The sequence below is a fragment of the Hypomesus nipponensis genome, chromosome 25, assembly GCF_054491055.1.
Source record: "Hypomesus nipponensis isolate SF chromosome 25, ASM5449105v1, whole genome shotgun sequence".
In the NCBI taxonomy this organism is placed as follows: domain Eukaryota; kingdom Metazoa; phylum Chordata; class Actinopteri; order Osmeriformes; family Osmeridae; genus Hypomesus; species Hypomesus nipponensis.
This window is the reverse complement of record NC_140385.1, coordinates 4,652,501-4,671,935: the sequence shown is the minus strand read 5'-3', so window position 1 is coordinate 4,671,935 and position 19,435 is coordinate 4,652,501. Positions and strand designations below refer to the sequence as shown.

General features: G+C 49.7%; 3 protein-coding genes across 5 annotated transcripts in view; 2 read left to right on the top strand and 1 right to left on the bottom strand.

Annotated features, from left to right (window-relative positions):
* The first annotated feature begins 854 nt into the window (after window positions 1-854).
* Window positions 855-3,409, top strand: six7 (SIX homeobox 7). Of its 2 annotated transcripts, none has more exons than XM_084691619.1 (3): window positions 855-1,262; window positions 2,445-2,608; window positions 3,193-3,409. In XM_084691619.1, the coding sequence occupies exons 1-3, from the start codon at window positions 855-857 to the stop codon at window positions 3,407-3,409; spliced, it is 789 nt and encodes a 262-aa protein (XP_084547745.1). The 2 variants fall into 2 exon arrangements, with proteins under 2 accessions (XP_084547745.1, XP_084547744.1); XM_084691618.1 differs by having other exon boundaries at window positions 2,427-2,608.
* A 2,113-nt stretch (window positions 3,410-5,522) lies between these two features.
* Window positions 5,523-10,313, top strand: LOC146221921 (actin-related protein 2). 2 transcript variants are annotated; one of them, XM_084691616.1, is made up of 9 exons: window positions 5,523-5,729; window positions 6,702-6,812; window positions 7,047-7,205; window positions 7,538-7,667; window positions 8,426-8,562; window positions 8,747-8,896; window positions 9,224-9,369; window positions 9,767-9,899; window positions 10,115-10,313. In XM_084691616.1, the coding sequence occupies exons 1-9, from the start codon at window positions 5,682-5,684 to the stop codon at window positions 10,283-10,285; spliced, it is 1,185 nt and encodes a 394-aa protein (XP_084547742.1). In that variant the 5' UTR covers window positions 5,523-5,681; the 3' UTR covers window positions 10,286-10,313. The 2 variants fall into 2 exon arrangements, with proteins under 2 accessions (XP_084547742.1, XP_084547743.1); XM_084691617.1 differs by having other exon boundaries at window positions 5,673-5,742.
* Window positions 10,314-12,561: 2,248 nt separating this feature from the next.
* Window positions 12,562-19,435, bottom strand: part of rin1b (Ras and Rab interactor 1b) — a 13,257-nt gene continuing 6,383 nt past the window's right edge. Inside the window, exons 6-13 of the mRNA XM_084691892.1 lie at window positions 19,255-19,435; window positions 18,774-19,052; window positions 17,858-18,461; window positions 16,276-16,439; window positions 15,955-16,096; window positions 15,591-15,722; window positions 14,675-14,844; window positions 12,562-12,885 (exon numbers count right to left, since the gene is read on the bottom strand). The exon at window positions 19,255-19,435 is cut by the window's right edge and continues 10 nt beyond it. Of these exons, the coding sequence (XP_084548018.1) occupies window positions 12,562-12,885; window positions 14,675-14,844; window positions 15,591-15,722; window positions 15,955-16,096; window positions 16,276-16,439; window positions 17,858-18,461; window positions 18,774-19,052; window positions 19,255-19,435 (1,996 nt within the window). The remainder of the gene's footprint in view (window positions 12,886-14,674; window positions 14,845-15,590; window positions 15,723-15,954; window positions 16,097-16,275; window positions 16,440-17,857; window positions 18,462-18,773; window positions 19,053-19,254) is intronic.

The following is a 19,435-nucleotide window of genomic DNA, read 5'->3' as shown; positions in this document are numbered from 1 at the left end:
TCTGCCATCTTAATTGACTGATCAAGGGAATCCCATAATGCACCCCGAGTAGTCAGCCTTGCAGCACATCGAATTTATATTGTTTATTTTGAAGTGATTTAAATGACCAGATGTCTATACGAGCAACAACATGAATAGCCTAAAATCACTACATCTGCATGATAGGCTATCAACTAGATAAGACTGGGTTTCACATAGGTTAATAATAATTAAAAATAGAAATAAAAAACATTGGATATGTGACGCTTAGGTAACGTAAAAAAAAAAGATTTCTCCCCGGATCAGACCAAATAGGTTAAAAAGCCGTGCAGCTAGCTAGCAATCATCCTGCCAGTCAACGACTCCCCAGAGCTAAGCCAAACAAGCTGATCAGCCAGTCACCTCTATACACACTGCCCCCTGCTATGTGGCTAATGAGCGAGGCGTATAATCCTTCTCAAAACAAGCACAAAGATGCTAATTGTATCTAGCTATAAATACAGGTTGACTTCTGGTGTTTATCCTTTACCAGCCAATAGCTCAGCGACCCAGGGAACCTGTTCCGTTGCTCTCACATTGAGCCCAAATACCGAGAAACGAGACAGACAGAAAAGGACATAAATTACATAAGGAACTCGTTCCAATTAGTCGGTATTTATCAGAGATCTTGGTGTTGATTTCGCACACAAGTTTGTCAAGAGGGGTCCGACTAGATGCAGTGTGCATTTGGAACTTTTACGCGCGTTTTGGGCATAACGAGCAGCTATATATGACCACTATGTCTACGTAGCCTAATCAAATCAATATTTCCAGCCTGTATGCCAACTAAAAAACGTTGTATTCGCTGACTGAATTGCGACAACCATACGGGAAAAATGTTCCCCCTACCAATGTTCACACCCGAGCAGGTAGCCCGCGTTTGCGAGAACTTGGAAGAAACCGGTGACATCGAGCGCCTGGGACGGTTCCTGTGGTCTCTGCCTGCCGCTGTTCCAGGGTCGGCCGGAGAAGCTCTCAACCGCCACGAGTCCGTAATGCGCGCCCGAGCGCTCGTCGCATTCCACGGAGGAAACTTTGAGGCCCTGTATCAGATCCTCCAGAGCCACCGTTTCACGCGCGAGTCTCACGCAAAACTTCAGGACCTGTGGCTGGACGCGCACTATCGAGAGGCGGAGCGACTACGGGGCCGGCCTCTGGGACCGGTGGAGAAGTACCGTATCCGAAAGAAGTTTCCCCTGCCCCGCACTATTTGGGACGGAGAACAAAAAACGCACTGTTTTAAGGTGAGCCAGACAAAAATCCGGTTGGGAATTGCCGAATTTGTGTTCATAGCAGTGCTTCTGCACATTAAATAAATAAAGATTGTCTGATGTAGCCTTGCCTATGCAGAAAGTTTACATACAGTTGCCATCTGAACGGGGAAACCCTATCTGTATTTGGCCAAGACAATGACTTGTTTAATTTAAACTATTTTGCCTCTAAATATAATAATAGCATCAGTCTCCAGTAATTGTGCCCAGTCAAGATGGGTGGTATATTGAGAACGCCTGTTCCTGAGCTCTTAAGATGATAATGCTATGAACAACTTCATCCTTTTTACCTTGTCCCCAGAGGTGTACATTACACTACAAGGTCATAATAATACAAGACACAAGAAAGGAACAAGTTCCTTGTGGTTTGGTTTGAACATTTAACAGCTCACTTGATTTATGATGCCCTTCCTTGATGTAGCCTTCATTATACATTTCCTTTTATTAATTCCCTGTCAGATTTGTAAATAAAACAAGTGCAGTCTATTCAGATGTTCAACCTGTTTTGACTGTTCACTCAGTCAGAGAAGCATCAAACCCATCCTTACAACAAATCAGTCAGTCAGTCAGTCAGCTAAGCTTATCCTGTATATTTAGACACGGAAAAGCAGTTTTAGGAGCTAGGTGTAAAAGGGCTTCACAAAAACAAACACAGCTGTGTCAATAACACAACAACATTAGCAAAGGCTGAGCAGATTCCAAATAATACCATGAACCTTTCTACAAGATAGAGGTAGAGGTTTACACAAGGTCAGCGGGTGAGGGACAAGGAGCTTTCACAGATGACACTGTTGTCTTCCTCCTGTGGCCAGGACGGGTATTGCAGGCATTTTCATAGCTACCGAGCTTTTCCAATACTAAGCCCCTTATCCCGATTCCTAAGCCAATTATCAGCCTATGAATACATCCTTCTACTGGAGATTAAGATCATAATCATTCATCAATCCAACTTTAATAAGATTATTTTCTGCATTATCTGATCTGGCGGTTTACCAAAGACCAGTTTTTGAAAGAAAAACCCACCTGGACACAACTGCAAGTGAATCACAAGTCACACACTGATCATAGGCTCCGCCCACGACTGTAGGGGCTTTTGTGTGACCTTAAATGAAGCTACGAGTCTCTAAAGTGTCATAGTTTGTTTGCGTTACGCAGGAGAGAACACGGAGTCTGTTGAGAGAGTGGTACCTGCAGGACCCTTACCCTAACCCTTCCAGGAAGAGGCACCTGGCCCAGGCCACGGGCCTCACACCCACCCAGGTGGGAAACTGGTTCAAGAACCGCAGGCAGAGGGACCGGGCTGCTTCAGCTAAGAACAGGTACGTCAGGATGTGCTGTGACGTTTGGAAAGTGACTTTTTCCACAAATAATAAAGGGTGAAAAAAATAAAGCTTAAAAAGAGCGTACGCGGAAGAGATTTCCATGTTTATCGTCCGTGTGATGTTTTCACAATGAAAGACGGATATTTTTTAAGGAGAGGAGCCATAGTTTCACATGAGTCAAACCTACGGACACAGGGCCTCCAACTCTGACCTCAAATTAACTATCCCTCTCTCTTCTCTCTCCCTATCCCTCTCCCCTTCTCTCCCCCTCCCTTTTCTCCCCCTATCCCCTTCTCTCCCCCTCTCCCTTCTCTCCACCTCTCCCTCCCCCGTCTCCCCTTCTCCCTCCCTTCTCTTCCCCTCTCCCTCCACTTTCTCCCCTTCTCTCCCCCTTCTCTTCCCCTCTCCCTCCCTTCTCTTCCCCTCTCCCTTCTCTCCACCTCTCCCTCCTCCGTCTCCCCTTCTCTCTCCCTCTCCCTCCTTTCTCTTCCTCCCCCCTCTCCCTTCTCTCCACCTCTCCCTCCCCCGTCTCCCCTTCTCTCCCCCTCTCCCTCCTTTCTCTTCCTCTCTCCTCCCCCCAGGTTACAGCAGGATCCCTCCCACCTCCCCGCCGGCAGCTCCCCCGAGGGCTCCGTCCAGGAGCTGCACCGCCGGCACCACCCCCACCTGCTGTCCGCCTCCCCCCGCAACCCCGGCAGCCCCGAGGCCAGCGACTGCAGCACAGGGACAGAGTGCCGCGGCACGGGCGCCTCCACCCCGGACATCTCCGTCAGCAGCGACAGCGAGTTCGAGTCGTGAGCCAGTCCCTTCGTTTCCGGGAAAGATTCCGATGGAAGGAGAGAGGTGGAGGAGAGAGAAACAACCTTGGGGCCACCTGATACTACAGAATCACGCGAACCAAGAAACTCTAGAACAGTCCAGAACTTGGAACCCTGTGGCTTGGGACACAAGTGCTACCTTCCATTATTATGCAAACAGACTCGTATGAAGGCTGGATTGGGACCAGTTGATATGTTGGGAGGGATCGGGGTGGGTGGGGAGGGGAGGGGAGGGGAGGAAGGGGGTTAAAGGATGGGGATTAAACCTCCACACTCATGCACTTAAAAATGCAAAAAGGGGCACGTGATGACTTGCAGGGTCGTCAGCCAGTGCTATTGCAGAGACTGTTTGTTTGCTAAGGTTTTCACACACACGTCCACACGCGTGTAGGTGATCTGCGCCAATTTCAGCATCCTTCTTTTTTTTTGCCGCAAATTTTATGCGGCGATAAAAATGTTTCACAAATTCTCAGGCAAAGTATTTATAGATTTATGCATGATCTTAGATCATCCTGAACTTGAAGTTTGATGTTATTCTACGTTTTGATACGTTAATGGTTAGAACTCACGAGGTGATTTTGAGTAGGCTACACGTTTGAGTAGGCTATAGTTTGTTTGAGTAGGTCTACATTGTAAGATATATCATTCTAAGGACTTTGTTATCACAGACAGTCCGAAACAGTCTTGTAAAAAATACTGCCTTCAGTAGGCTTCGTATTACAGTAGGTGAACTGTAATAAGCAGAAACTGTGATTGCAGGCACGATTTTTGCTCAAACACACTTCACTGCCTTAAGGATGACTTTCAGCTGTCACTATACCTAAACTCTCTTAGTATTAATTCTCTTAATCTGAACCTCAGAATGTCTGTTTATTTCGTAAATTGCTATAACTTAACTGACTTAACAACACAGGAATTTCCACAAATAAGGCCGCTTAAATTCTGTTTCACCTCCTTGCTTTAAATCGTGAGCCTGCAACGATTGACCACGTATTTAGCTGGAATATGCCGCTTTCTTTAAATCAAAATGTTCCCAAATTCCCCCTGTCTGAATTGTTCGGTTATAAGGCATGGTGATTGGGTTATGGCATATTTTTCTCACCAGTTAACGCACATTCTCCAGTTCTCATTCAAGTGAAACGGGGCGGTGATATGAATAAAATTACACAAAACTGTGAGAAAAGTAATTTGCGCAACTTGGTCTTAACTCCATTGATGTGCCTAACTGAGTATACAGTCAGTGCTACAGAGTGACTTTCACAGTGTGTGAACTGTCTGTCAAAACAAGTGACGCAGTTTTTCTTGGTCAAACGTACACCCATCATAGCCTAGTTATATCACGACAGGAATTATTGACGTATGTTTTCTGGCGTATGCATTTGGAATAAAATACACAATCTGTTTTCAAATGGGTCTGTGTCAGTAGCTTATATTGTTTTGCACAAATGTTCATATCCACGCCAGACACCAGCTGTACCAAATCGACCTGAAGCAGGAATAGGCTAACAGACTATATAAGTAGTCTGGCCGAATTAGCTGAAGTCAATACATTTGGGGAAATCATGTTAGGCTATTATGAGCCGCTAGGATAGGCTACATCATACAATATAGGCCTATATAAAAATACTTTTTTGTTCATGGAAATGGCACATTTATGCTACTACATTTTATGAACAAGGGGACAAGGGATCTTTAGGCTATAATAGCCTAAAATGATTTCCCCAAATGTATTGACTTCAGCTAATTCGGCCAGACTACTTCTATAGTCTGTTAGCCTATTCCTGTTGTGCCAAGGGTCTTCCTCCAGTCGTTCATTTCAGGTCAACAGCTTAAAAGACGCAGGCTAATGTTGCTCCTGGCTGGCCCGAGAGGTCATTTGGGGAGACTTGCCTCGCGACGCCGATTTATCTCCTCATTTCCAAGGAAGTCTCAATCCTTGGCCTGTAAAGCAAAATAACCAGACTGCTAAAGCGCTTTAAACCTTGATCAATATAATATTCAAAGTCGGAAGATACTCGCACAAATACCTGTAAAACCTTCCGCCCCCACCCCCATCTAACTACCACCCACCTATCTCTCTTGTAACCCCACCCCCACGGCCAGAAAGAGAGAGAACACAACTTTGCATACTAGCCCGATAACTTCCATGATTGTTTTGAAATAATAGATAAAGCTAAAATATAAATTGTTACCGCACAATCTACCTGGCGGACTGTCGAGGGAGTTGAGGTGGTCTCCAGCATCACTGGAACATGGACAGCGAGGGAAGAAAAGTAGTTGTCTGTGACAATGGGACGGGGGTAAGTTATAACTGTAAGTAATAATTGTTTTCAAACTGAGGTGATAATTCTGTACACAGTGAATTCGTTTTTCTTTTTTCTTTGTTCTGTGAAATTGCGTTGCCTGCGTCACGTGCCCATAATTTAAAGGGTATCCTATTATTGTTAGAACGTATTCTTTATGACGTCTCCATCTACTTGCAATGGATGCAAGTCCAGTATGCAGGTCCTTGTTTTTGCTGTGCAAACATGTATGTAAACGAATGTGTGTTATTATATTATAAAACGTTTATTATACACTAGATCTATGCTAGTGAAGCTATTATGCAATTGTAGCAATAGCCAGGGCAGGTAGGCAGCGAGGGGTGGGTGCGCCTGTATCTGCAGAAAGTACACATGTGTTTGGACACGTCCTATCATACTTCAAACCATACATGGTGGTACTGTGCCGGTGTGAGCTGCCATTGGTCGAGTTACTAAACCAGGAAGAGGAGCTGAACTTCCAGATCTTCAAATGTCATGTTTTATTCACAACGTGAATGTTGATTTGAAGTCAATTGTAAACACAAACGTTTTTATTATTATTATTTTTTAAACAAAAATAGATAGTATCTCTTTCTAACTCTTTTTAACTTACTGGCCAGTTCTTGGGGTCTCCAGCTCACCTCCAGGCTATGGAATGTGGATTAGGCCTACGCTAGACAAGTTGAGACATTTCAAGACTTTCAGGCCAGCAGTTTAAGAGAAAACAAGACACGTAACCCAATAAAACACATTACTTGGTTAGTTCCAAATGACTGAAACCGAAAAAATAACTTTGGAGAAGTAACATCACATGTTGCAGCGTGGGTCTACACGGACACATCAAAAAAGAGAACAAGAGACACAGAGGAACCAAGAAACAGAACCTCCCCCTCCCAGAACTGCCACGGCGAAGGCACAATCTAACTTCATTACCAAACACATTGTGTCTCGTTTCCGTTTGGTTCTCAGTTTGTCAAGTGCGGCTTCGCTGGCTCCAACTTCCCCGAGCACATCTTCCCTGCCATGGTGGGCCGGCCTCTGCTGCGCTCCACCATCAAAGTTGGAAACATTGAAATCAAGGTGAGCTGACGCCCAGACAGAGGGTGTGGAGGCTACATAAATCATGTATCCCTCCTAGTTGACCCCACCCCACCCTCCTGACCTCTAACCCCCTTGCCCCTCCAAACCTCAAGACCTAATGTTGGGCGACAGAGGGTTCGGAGGACTAAAAGACAAGGTAGCCTTCCTAGATGACCCCCCCCCCCAAAAAAAAAAAAAAAACACCCTCCATTGACCTCTGACCCCTGACTCCAGGACCTGATGGTGGGCGACGAGGCCAGTGAGTGTCGCCACATGCTGGACGTGTCTTACCCCATGGACAACGGCATGGTGCGCAGCTGGGAGGACATGATCCACCTGTGGGACTACACCTTCGGCCCCGACCGCCTCAACCTCGACCCCCCCGACTGCAAGGTAGGCTAGGCCTCCACCAGGGGCAGGGAGCCACGCATGGCCTGGTCTTTCAGAGCCATGCTGTGGTGTCGTGATACTGGGACGTTGTCAGTGCTGAAACATATTTCCAGGTCCCTTTTTTTGTTTTAAGGTGAATTGTTATTACCTTGAAAATAAAATCTCACTGTACTGTGGTCATTGCTACAATACTGTGATGCTAAATCATCCATGTGTACTACTGCCCCCTCCTGACCTGCCCCCCCCCCAACCACCCCAAACCTCTGAACCACCTCTACACCATCCCATAAACTCGACCCCATAACCGCCCAACCCCTCCATCACCCGACTTCCAGATCCTCCTCACTGAGCCCCCTATGAACCCCACCAAGAACCGGGAGAAGATCGCGGAGGTCATGTTCGAGCAGTACAAGTTCCACGGCATCTACGTGGCCATCCAGGCCGTGCTGACACTCTACGCCCAAGGTGAGGGGGAGGAGGGGGTGGAGAAGGAGGGCTGAGGGGGAGGAGAAGGAGGGCTGAGGGGGTGGAGAAGGGGGGGTGAGGGGGAGGAGAAGGAGGGCTGAGGGGGTGGAGAAGGAGGGGTGAGGGGGAGGAGAAGGAGGGGTGAGGAGGTGGAGGGGTGAAGGAGCGGAGAAGGAGGGGTGAGGGTGTGGAGAAGGAGGGGTGAGGGGGCGGAGAAGGAGGGGTGAGGGGGTGGAGAAGGAGGGCTGAGGGGGCGGAGAAGGAGGGGTGAGGGGGTGGAGAAGGGATGGAGAAGGAGGGCTGAGGGGGATGGAGGGGTGAGGGGGTGGAGAAGGAGGACTGAGGGGGTGGAGAAGGAGGGGTGAGGGGGTGGAGAAGGAGGGGTGAGGGGGTGGAGAAGGGATGGAGAAGGAGGGCTGAGGGGGATGGAGGGGTGAGGGGGTGGAGAAGGAGGGATGAGGGGGTGGAGAAGGAGGGGTGAGGGGGTGGAGAAGGGATGGAGAAGGAGAGCTGAGGGGGATGGAGGGGTGAGGGGGTGGAGAAGGAGGACTGAGGGGGTGGAGAAGGAGGGCTGAGGGGCTGGAGGAGGGCTGAGGGGGGGAGGGGATGGAGAAGGAGGGGTGAGGGGGTGGAGAAGGGGCGGAGGAGGGCTGAGGGGGGGGAGGGGTGAGGGGGTGGAGAAGGAGGGGTGAGGGGTGGAGAAGGAAGGGTGAGGCTGATATGAATATGAGTGAATGATTATGGTGTCTCGTCTCCAGGCTTGCTGACTGGTGTGGTGGTCGACTCGGGGGACGGGGTCACCCACATCTGTCCTGTGTACGAGGGCTTCTCCCTGCCCCACCTCACACGCAGGCTGGACATCGCAGGACGTGACATAACGCGCTACCTCATCAAGGTGCGCCCCCATCCCGTTCCCAACTTGTTTGTTCTGGATACATATTTAGTCAAAATGATATTCAATTATAAAGTCTGTTTCCAGATGGGATATTCATTTATTTATCATCCATTTATCCATCCATCCGTCTATCCCGTCATACATCCATCCATCCATTATCCCTCTCTCCCTCCACGCCCCTCAGCTCCTGCTGCTGCGAGGCTACGCCTTCAACCACTCGGCGGACTTTGAGACGGTGCGTATGCTGAAGGAGGAGCTGTGCTACGTGGGCTACAACATCGAGCAGGAGCAGAAGCTGGCCCTGGAGACCACCGTGCTGGTGGAGTCATACATGGTAACCACAGCCAGGCTGGCGACTAGCGATAGACTGGCGACAGACTGGCGACTAGCGACAGGCTGGCTACTAGCGACAAGCTGGCGACTAGCGAGTTTTTGACGACGACAAAGTGCTAACGCAGCAACATGGCAAATGCCAAAGTTAACACGACAAAGTGAATACAAAAAGTTAGCCAGTTAAAAATGTACTCGTTTTATCAATAATACAAATAATAATGAAATAATAATAAAAACAACAATGTTCATAATGTAATAAAAAAATAAAAAAAATATTTAGCTACATTGTTGTGTTTAGCTAACCAATGTTGCCCCCCTCCCCACCCAGCTCCCTGACGGCCGTATGGTGATGGTGGGGGGAGAGAGGTTCGGGGCTCCTGAGGCCCTCTTTCAGCCCCACCTCATCAACGTGGAGGGGGCGGGCGTGGCTGAGCTGCTCTTCAACACCATCCAGGCCGCAGACATTGACCTCAGGTCAGAGGTCACGCTCTCTCTCTTGCCCCTTTTGACTGGTCAACTTTCAAGGTCGAGAACATGGCGTGCTACACAGCGATGTACAAGTTTTGTTTTAAAAGAATATTGCATGATTTATTAATTCAGGTAATTTTTTAATGGAGTTTTAAATGAATGTTTTGGTAATAATACGGCAATCTATCTAGATCTGTCTGTCTAAAGTAAGATGCGATACGTCGGTCAGCACATTTTGAATTGATGGTGATCGAAAAGCTGCGTAATCTGAAGTAACGAATTTTCTGAAACTGTCCTTTAAATGGCCCCACCGTAACTGTTGACATTAGCGGCAGTGTTGGATACGAGGGGCCTGTGATGCAGCTGAAGGGTGTGCGTGTCCTAACACTGGCTCTGGGTGCAGGGCTGATTTCTACAAGCACATCGTGCTGTCAGGAGGGACCACCATGTACCCGGGCCTGCCCTCCAGACTGGAGAGAGAGATCAAGCAGCTGTACCTGGAGAGTGTGCTGAAGGGGGACGTTGAGAAGCTCTCTGTAGGTCCCACACACATGCACACACATACACACACCCACGTGCACGCACGCACGCACGTACGCACACACACACGTGCACGCAGACACACAAACACACGTGCACACACACTGCTGATATTCATCAGCAGAAACATAGTGTTGCATTATAGAAAGTTGAGCTCCCCTCTCTCTCTCTCTCTCTCTCTCTCTCCCTCCTCCCTCTTTCCCTCCTGCAGAAATTCAAGATCCGTATTGAGGACCCCCCGAGGCGTAAGCACATGGTGTTCATGGGCGGGGCGGTGCTGGCCAACATCATGAAGGACAAGGAGTCCTTCTGGCTCAGCAGGGCCGAATACGAGGAGAAAGGTGTAGGCGCTCTGGCCAAGCTTGGGGTAGGGGTGAAGTAGACTGAGGTAAATGGGGGGGGGATAGAGGATGGAGAGAGAGATGGGAGGATGGTGGGTAGGGGTGAGAGAGGGAGATGAGGGGTGAGAGAGGATAGGGGTGAGAGAGAGCGATGGGAGGATAGTGGGGAGTGAGAGAGAGGGGTGGGAGGATAGTGGGTAGGGGTGAGAGGGTACTTTGATGTAAGGCTTGAAACAAGACAGTATAGAATCTTCAAGATTGTTGATTCATATTTTTTATCCTGGGATGTAAATAGGAACAAGCCTTAGCAATAATTAACACTTTGTTGGCGTCATGACAAGAAAAGATGATTGGTTTTTCTATCAACCATCAAAATGTCAGCTCTAAAAATGTCCCATTGTTTATCTTGAGACTAATGCAGGTGGGCAGTTGTTTTTATTAATCATTTCAACAACTTGTTTATTACTCATACCTGCTATTGTCTGAAGTATACAAAAAAATATGAAATGCCAAGTGGATTGACTTGAGTTAATAGCTTTATTGTGATAGAGAACAAAGCTAGGCTGAATCAGTACGAATGTGGGAATTTATGATTTACGTCAAATAAAAAAATTGACGGTTCAATCTGTTTCATGACTGTGTTGCCTAAAACAAACCAAGAAACAGGATGAAGCAGGATTAAGAAGTGATAACGCACATTGCTGCCCTCTAGGGCCCATCCCAACATGCACCAGTCGACAGACACACCAGAGGGAACACAGGAAACAGACACAGGATATCACTGTTGGGAACATACACTGCAATTTTATTGCGATTTTGAAATTACTGGACAAAAATACAGCAATGTGTTTTACATTCAAAAAGAAAGAGGGAATTCCTTAAAGTTGCCTTATTCAGCACACGGAACACATGCAGCATCACATACCACATTCTCAGAATCTTTGCACAATATGAAAACATTTTTGCATGCAGTAATTTTCAAAATATGCCATTTGATCTGTCCAAAAAAATCACTTATTTCCATTAAAAGACTTACTTTTGTTCAAATGTCTCATCCATATTCAATATTATTTAATATTTTATAATATTATTATTTCCCACATTTGAACAATCGTAGAACATAGTATGTTGTTATTGATAGTAACATTAAAGGTTAATTGAACAGTCAGTTGGATGTCACCAATAGTATAGTTGCAGCAGGAGTCACCAATAATTGGTGACTGACTTTACATTCAACCTATCACCAAGAGGTAAGACATGGTCCAGGTTTATTGGCAATGTTCAGATTGTCTTCCTCTAAGCCCGCCCTCCTCATCATGGAATGGTTAAGCAACCTCATTGCTTTAAAAATATTTAAGAGAAAAAACCCCCCAAAGAAAATAGTGTTTTTTTTAATATGACAAATGTATCTACAGTGACATTCTGCTGGCGAAAAATCTTACGACAAGAAACCTCAAATGAAGCCACAGACGATCAAAGATCGTGAAGATCAAAACCCAAACCTGTCATGTTAAGCGTCATTCCCATAACATGGCAGAGCAACATCCACAGCATCACAAAATGGCGTCCGAAAGAACAGTGTTTTGTTAACTCTCTGCACGTCTATCTCTGCCTTGTCCTCCCCCCCAGTCCATCTTCAACACAAAGATTGTCCACTAAGCTGCACACACACAATCCTATGCCTCTGGCCTGTGACATCACTTTGGTATTGAGGTTTGGTCATCACCCGGTCGGCCTAAAATACCGTTATAATTTCTCGACCTCTGGTCCTAAAGCAGTCATGCTGTACATCCCAAAGACCTCATATTTAGACACCCCCCCCCCCCGCCCCGAGCCCTTGACAGCTGACTCAGAACCCCGGATCTAACTTTTTACACACATGGGGCGATGCGAAGAGAAAACAACCAACCACACATCCGTCTCTAGAGACTTGAAGGCCCAAACGGCAGCCTCTCAACTCTCAGGAAGTACACCACATATCATAGCCCCTAAATACTATATTTGACCACAGCTGACAATGTGGCTAGGCGCACTGCCTTTTACACGATAGTCCCTTTTGCCCATAGCCAGCATAGAGGGGTGTGTACGATAAGGAGGCATAGTGCACTGTTTGAGATGCAACCGAGGTTTTATCAAAGGGGCTGCAGGTTTGACAACATCTCCAGGGGCTACAAACGAGACAAAAAACAGCTTTATCAGTGGACGCGGCCAGAGAAATACAGCCAGAGAGAGCGAGAGACAGAGAGAGCAAGCAAGAAGGGAGAGAAACTCTACACTTCTCTCCTCCCTCCCTCCCTCCTCCCTCCCTCCCCCCCCCTCACTCCTCGCACACCGACTCCCCCAGGTCCACAGCTCCCCCCCGGGTGAGCCGACGCATCTTGCTGAAGTCGTGGTCCGTCCTCAGGTAGGAGAGTGAGGGGCCCCCCTCGCTGTGGCTGGCCAGGTCCTGGGGCTGGGCCTGGGTGGGCAGGGCGCGCATCTCCCCTCCGCTGCGCCAGTACAGGGTGTAGTGCTGGGGGTCGGAGACCCCGAAGGTGGCGGCGCAGAGCTGGGCCAGGACGTCGCGGCTCTCGCCTGCGCGCCACTGGAGAGTCCGCACGGCGCTGCGCTCGCCGTCTTGGAACAGCACCCGAACGCACCTCTGGAGGGAGGGAGGGAGGGAGGGAGGGAGGGAGGGAGGGAGGGAGGGAGGGAGGGAGGGAGGGAGGGAGGGAGGGAGGGAGGGATGGGGGGATGGGGGTAGGAAAGGGAGGTGCAGAAGGATGGAAAGACAGAGGGAGGAATGGAGGGATGGGCAAAGGAGGATTTGAGGGAGGGACAGATAGAGACAGAAAGGTAGGGAGGCAGACAGGCAGACAGGCCGACATGTGAGCGCACCAGGCACGTGAATGCACACAGAGGGAGGGAGGGAGAGTGGGAGAAAGCGAGGGAGGCAGACCGAAAGAGATGAGGCACAGATGGCAAAACACAAATACAAAGAAAAAGTTACAATCCTGTACGCGGTTACGTACTCAACCTTTAAATAAAGAACTAGGAAACACCTCCATAAAGAGATGACAAACCAAACAGCTTGAGAACGTGAAACAGCATGAGGTTAGTGCCTTCAGCTAACTGACTAAATGTCAACTCATCATCCTAAACTTAATAGCCCTCTTTATAAAACCACAATTATCACAATGGTCCAACAACATGCTCTTTCTCCATCAAGCTAAATGTCTGGATAAAATGTCTTTCTCATCAACAGATGCCAACAAGCAAGATTATAATGTCTCCAAACCAAGTCTGCCCAGATTCAGTACAGTACAGAACTGTGTTACATAATTGCAGAACCACCTACAAACTGCCTTCAAAACACTCACTCATTCACACACACTTGAACCCCCAACACACACACACACACAGACACACACACACAGACACACAGCCATCCATTACCCTTCTCTAATCATCCTCAAACACTTGTTACACACACACACTTCTCCAAAGACACACTTCTAGTGCACACACAGACACTTCTACTAAGACACACTTCTAGTGCATGCACAGACACACAAAAATACATGTACATACAGAAATCCACTTTCCATCTACCTCTCTCTTTTTCTCCCTCTTTCTCTCCCTCTCTCTCTCTCTTTTTCAATTTTTTCTCTCTCTCTCTCTCTCTCTCTCTCTCTCTCTCTCTCACAAACACACAAACCTTCTCACAGACATAATCGCCCCTCAAAAAAACAGTCTGCCATCAACAGGTTCATATATATATAAATATATATATAAAAAATATAAAAGCCGCAAAACTTACAGAGTCACTGTGCTCCTCACTGTCCGTGTGCATATTGTGTTTGCCTGCTTCAGTGGGTTGCTGCTCAATAAATTTCATGTTATCTGAACGCCCACTCCCTCATAGCACTTAGCTGACTGATCTCAGCCAGTATCAGTGGATATCTAGCGGCAGGGTGAGTTAGATCTGCTATTTGAAGGGAGAGAGATGGCCACGTGACGAGCGGTCTGGTCGCTAAGCTAACCGCGGCTGTGACAAGCAGGTTGTGGCATTTTGAAATCCGGGAGGGGGGTTGAGATAGTGGAAGGAGGGGAGGCTGAGCGAGAGGAACGAAGCGCCTGATTGGTCGAGGAGGGTGTGATTTAGTGTTGGTGTGTGGGTGGTGGTGGAGGTGTTGAGGATGATGCAGGGTTTATTTATTTATTTTGACCTGGACCTCTAATGCAAGAACTGAACACTTGGATGCTGGGTTTGGAAACATCTGGGTTTCAAATTAAAAATAGTGCACCACCTTATGCCCCCCCCCCCCCAAATACGACAAAACAAAACAAAAATCAGAAAAACTCCTCCAGGGGGCTAGCTCCAAGAGGCTAGTGACCGCCGATGGCGGCCCACTGCCCTCCACTCTCCCTGGGTGTGATGGCGGTCTGACCTGGCTCTGCAGGCTGCGGTGCTGGCTCTGGGCCTCTCGGCTGCGTCTGTAGCCCCACGCCCTTAGCTGGTCTTGGGCCTCCTGGGGCAGGAAGCCTGGGGGAAGCTCTTCCAGCTCAGGGCTCTGGATCAGACACAGGCTGGCGTACACGCTGGTGAGGTAGTACCCTCCTGGAGGAGATGACCAACACATGAGACCACCTGGCTGTGTGTGTGTGTGTGTGTGTGTGTGTGTGAGTGTGTGTGTGATATATTTCTATAATCACCTCATTTTAAGCTGTCTAAACCACAACACAAATAAAAGATACACACTGGTACAATAATCACAGGTGAAAGTATGAGTTAGTATAGTAGTAAGTATAGTAGCATGGTATTATGGTAGCATGGCAGTATGGCAGTATGGTGGTATGTAGTGTGGTGGTATGTTAGCATGGTAGAATAGTAGCATGACAGTATGTAATATGCTAGTATGTAGTGTGGTGGTATGGTAGCATTGTAGAACATAGCAGCATGGCAGTATGTAGTGTGGTAGTGTGGTAGTGTGGTAGTGTGGTAGTGTGGTAGTGCGGTAGTGCGGTAGTGCGGTAGTGCGGTAGTGCGGTACTGTGGTAGTGTGGTAGTGCGGTAGTGCGGTAGTGTGGTAGTGTGGTAGTATGTAGTATGGTAGAGTGGTAGTGTGGTAGTGTGGTAGTGCGGTAGTGTGGTAGTGTGGTAGTGTGGTAGTGTGGTAGTATGTAGTATGGTAGAGTGGTAGTGTGGTAGTATGTAGTATGGTAGAGTGGTAGTGTGGTAGTGTGGTAGTGCGGTAGTGTGGTAGTGTGGTAGTATGTAGTATGGTAGAGTGGTAGTGTGGTAGTATGTAGTATGGTAGTGTGGTAGTGTGGTAGTGTGGTAGTATGTAGTGCGGTGTCTCCTGCCTTCTCCAGTGAGCCAGGAAGGCTCCAGCAGCTCCATCATGTACTCCACCTCCAGCAACAGCTGGGGCCTGTTGCACTGCACTATCAGGTAGGACAGGGCCGGCAGGAAGTCCTCAGGACTCACTTCCTGTCCTGAGAGGAAGTGGACAACAAAAGCAGGTGCTCAGTTACTGGTACCAGGCTGTTTTGTAGAAAAATCAAAGATTCAGGTTTATTGAAAACACTCAGCTAAGCAACACATGAATACACGTTCGGCGTAGATGAAATGATAGTCATCGACTGTTATCGATGATAACCCTTTTGATTTAAGATTGCTTTGAGTTGCTTTTTGGATCAGGCAGCGAGGTGGGCACCCCCGGCTCACCGTGTAAGGACCCCATGGCCTTGTGGACGCACTTGCAGACCTGCAGCAGCAGGAGCACCTTGTCTATGGGGGAGTGTGTCCTCTGCATGAGGGCCAGCTTCTGGCGCACCCGCTCCACGCCGCGGGCGTCCGGAACCCCCACCTGCACACAGCACACACCCGGCTCTCTCATTGGTCGCTCACACGGCTGTGGAACGAGTGTTAGGGGGTCGGGGGACAACGAAGTGGACTGAGGGATGTGGAGGTGAAGTCCATGGATCTTGAAGATCATGGTGACGAGACACAGACACACACACACACATTCTCTCCCCTCCCCCCCACCTGCACGCCCAGGCGCTCCAGCGCCCCCTCCTGGTCGCGGTGGAGGGTGTCGGTGAGCTTCTGGGTGGTGCCGTCCAGGCGGTGGAGGAGCGCCAGGCCCCTGGAGAGCTGAGCCTTCAGGGGCTTCAGCACACAGCCAAACATGGCCTTCTCCAAGGCCAGGTCTGTGGAGGGGGGGGGGGGGGGGGCGGGAGGAGGGGGTAGAGAAGGGGAGGGGGAGAGGAGGGGCGGGGCGGGGGAGAGGAGGGGTGGGGGAGAGGAGGGGTGGGGGAGAGGAAGGGTGGGGAGAGGAGGGGTGGGGGAGAGGAGGGGTGGGGGAAGAGAGAGAGTAACAGTTTATAAAGAACAATGGTTGAAAGTGAGACTTTTTACAGTAAGTAACACAAGTCTCGAAGCAGAATAGTACTGTTACGGTATGCACACATTCCCACTCCACACCTGCTTGAACACGCACGTACACAGTGCCACACTGTGTGGACTGACTGTGCTATTACAGAGTAGTGTTTCCCCAGTAGGAGGAAGGCCAGCATATACTCTATGAGATGTGGTCCCACAGCCTCAATCTCTACTCAGTATCAATACCACCCTCCCTCCCTTCTATGCTCACTATTTCCCTCCCTCTCTCCGTGTCTCCCTCCGCTCAATCTATTCTCTTCTCTTTTTTTAAACATCCTTCTCTTCCTTTATCCTTCTCCTTCTCCTTCTCCTTCTCCTTTTCTTTTCCCTCCCTCCCTCCCTCCCTCCCTCCCTCCCTCCCTCCCTCCCTCCCTCCCTCCCTCCCTCCCTCCCTCCCTCCCTCCCTCCCTCCCTCCCTCCCTCCCTCCCTCCCTCCCTCCCTCCCTGCCTGCCTCCCTCCCTCCCTCCCTCCCGTATGGGTCTAACAGAATCGTGCTGCTCTTCAAGTGAGCGTGGGACTGTGATATCTTTTATGATGAACGATGGGGAGAAACAAAAATGCTAATGCCTCCACCGACGCAATAGAGGATAAATCAGCAAGCAGTCAGACCTCCGGACACTGACTCTCCCTCTCTCCCTCTCTCTCTCTCTCTCTCTCTCTCTCTCTTTCTCTCTCTCTCTTTCTCTCTCCCCTCCACTCTCTCTCAAAATATCTCTCTCACACACACACACTCCCTCCCTCTAACGCTCTCCAAAAGCGTTAGTAATACGAGGAAAAAATGCATCATACACACACACACACAGATTCATACACACACGTGTGTGTTGCCTTCTCACTGACACCTTTAGTCTACCTCTCATCAAATGTCTGCCCCCCCCCTCTCTCTCTCTCTCTCTCTCTCTCTCTCTCTCTCTCTCTCTCTCTCTGTCTGTGTCTCTCTCTCCAATACCCTGCCAAGCCACAGACTAATCTGATTGACATGTTTGCTAATAGTATCCAATAATAATTATGTCCCGGTCATGCATTATTGAATAGACTTAAATACGCAGCTAGGCCTTGTGTGTGTTGAACAGCAACCGCCTAAACGATTCAAAGTCGATTCAACCGGAACAAAGTGCACCACGGACGATGTGTGTCATTCGGCCCCAGGTCCAGTTACCCCTGACACATCCAGAACCTCCTTACCTTTCTCGTTCTCAGGCACCAGGGTGTCGATGGGAGGCTCCAGCTCGCCACTGTCCAGCAGGAAGGTCTTGGCCTGGGACAGGAAGCGCCTCACCCCCTGGAGCAGGCCCACGGAGGTCAGGCCCGACGAGGACGAGGACGAGCAGGTGGAAGCGGAGAAGGAGAAGGAGGACATGGAGGCGGGATAGGACATGAGCAGAGTCTTAAGCTCCTCCCTCTGCCTCTGGAGGAAGTCCAGGACCATGGCGCCGAACGCCGAGCGCCTGTCGCGCGACAGCTCCTCCACCAACCGGGCGAGCCGCTTCTCCGGGGCGAAGAAACACACGAAGGCGGCGCTCATCCGGTGCAGGCCGCCGTGGCCGTGCGAGCGGACCAGCGGGGGGCGCTGCTTGGAGTTGGTCCTGGTGAGGGGCCTGTCGTCCGGCTCCTCCTCCTCCGGCTCCGACTCCGGTTCCGACTCGTCCTCCAGGCTGCTGAAGGAGCTGCTGCTGTCCAGCTCCGCCAGGGAGGGGGCCGGGCGGCCCTCCAAGGCCAGGCAGGCTATCTCGATGCTGGGCTCGTCCTCCAGCGGCTGGGGGGTCTCCTCCTGGAGGTCTGGTATAGACTGGGTGAGGGGGGGGGGTGTGGGGGGGGGGATGTGGGGGGGGGGGGTACGGAGGGGTAAATGAGTGCATGATAAGGCAAGAGAGAGTACTCGAAAGAGAGAAAGAGAAAAAATAATTAAGAATGTAGCACTCTGAGATTACTTTAAATATAAAGTGCAATACAAATACAATTTATTATTATTATTATTATTATTATTAATAATAATACAAAGGTTGAGAGGGTGATGGAGAGAATTGTGTGCGTCAGGGGGAAAAAAAAGAGGAAGAACGAAAAAGGAAAGAGAGAGAAAGCGAGTGATGAACGTTCTCACCGGGGGCGGCGGACGAGGCGCCCACTCCTCGTCTTCCACGGAGGTGGGGGCGAGGGCCGGGGTCCTCTTCAGGAGCCCTGCCCCAGCATGGACCTTCCTATGGGGGCTGGGGCTGGGCAGCAGCCTCTCTGCCCCCCCAGACGGCTCCGGGGGGGGAGGGGAGCAAGGCCGTGGCCCCCCGGACAGGTTCAGAGAGCTCTCTGTAGACACACGCACCCTCATGCTGCGTTTGAAACGGTGGCGCTTGTTCGATACTCCCTGGGCGGCCTGCTGTGTCAGCTGGTGTAGCGGACGGGGTTAGGGTTGGAGAGGGGGGGGGGGGGGTTAGAGTTTGATATGTTAGATACGTTTGTCATTGTTAAGAGAAAGCTTTGTAGTAGGCAGTTATCTATGTCATCTGGGGGGGGTGAGGCTTTGTGTGTGGTCGAAAGGTTTCGAAGTTCGAGATTTGCGCGCAATGTCCCTTTAAGAGTGCCTCTACCTCCAGCTGCAGGAAGAGTGGGTTGATGAAGCAGAGGGCCCCCAGTCTGCCGCGGGCCGCCATCGCACACAGGTCCTGGGGAGGTCCGAACTGATCCTGGCTGGTCCTGGTGCTCATGCTGGTCCAGGTGCTGGGGGGAGCCAGCAGGTCCCCGGGACCGTTCTGGAAGTCTGATGGACTG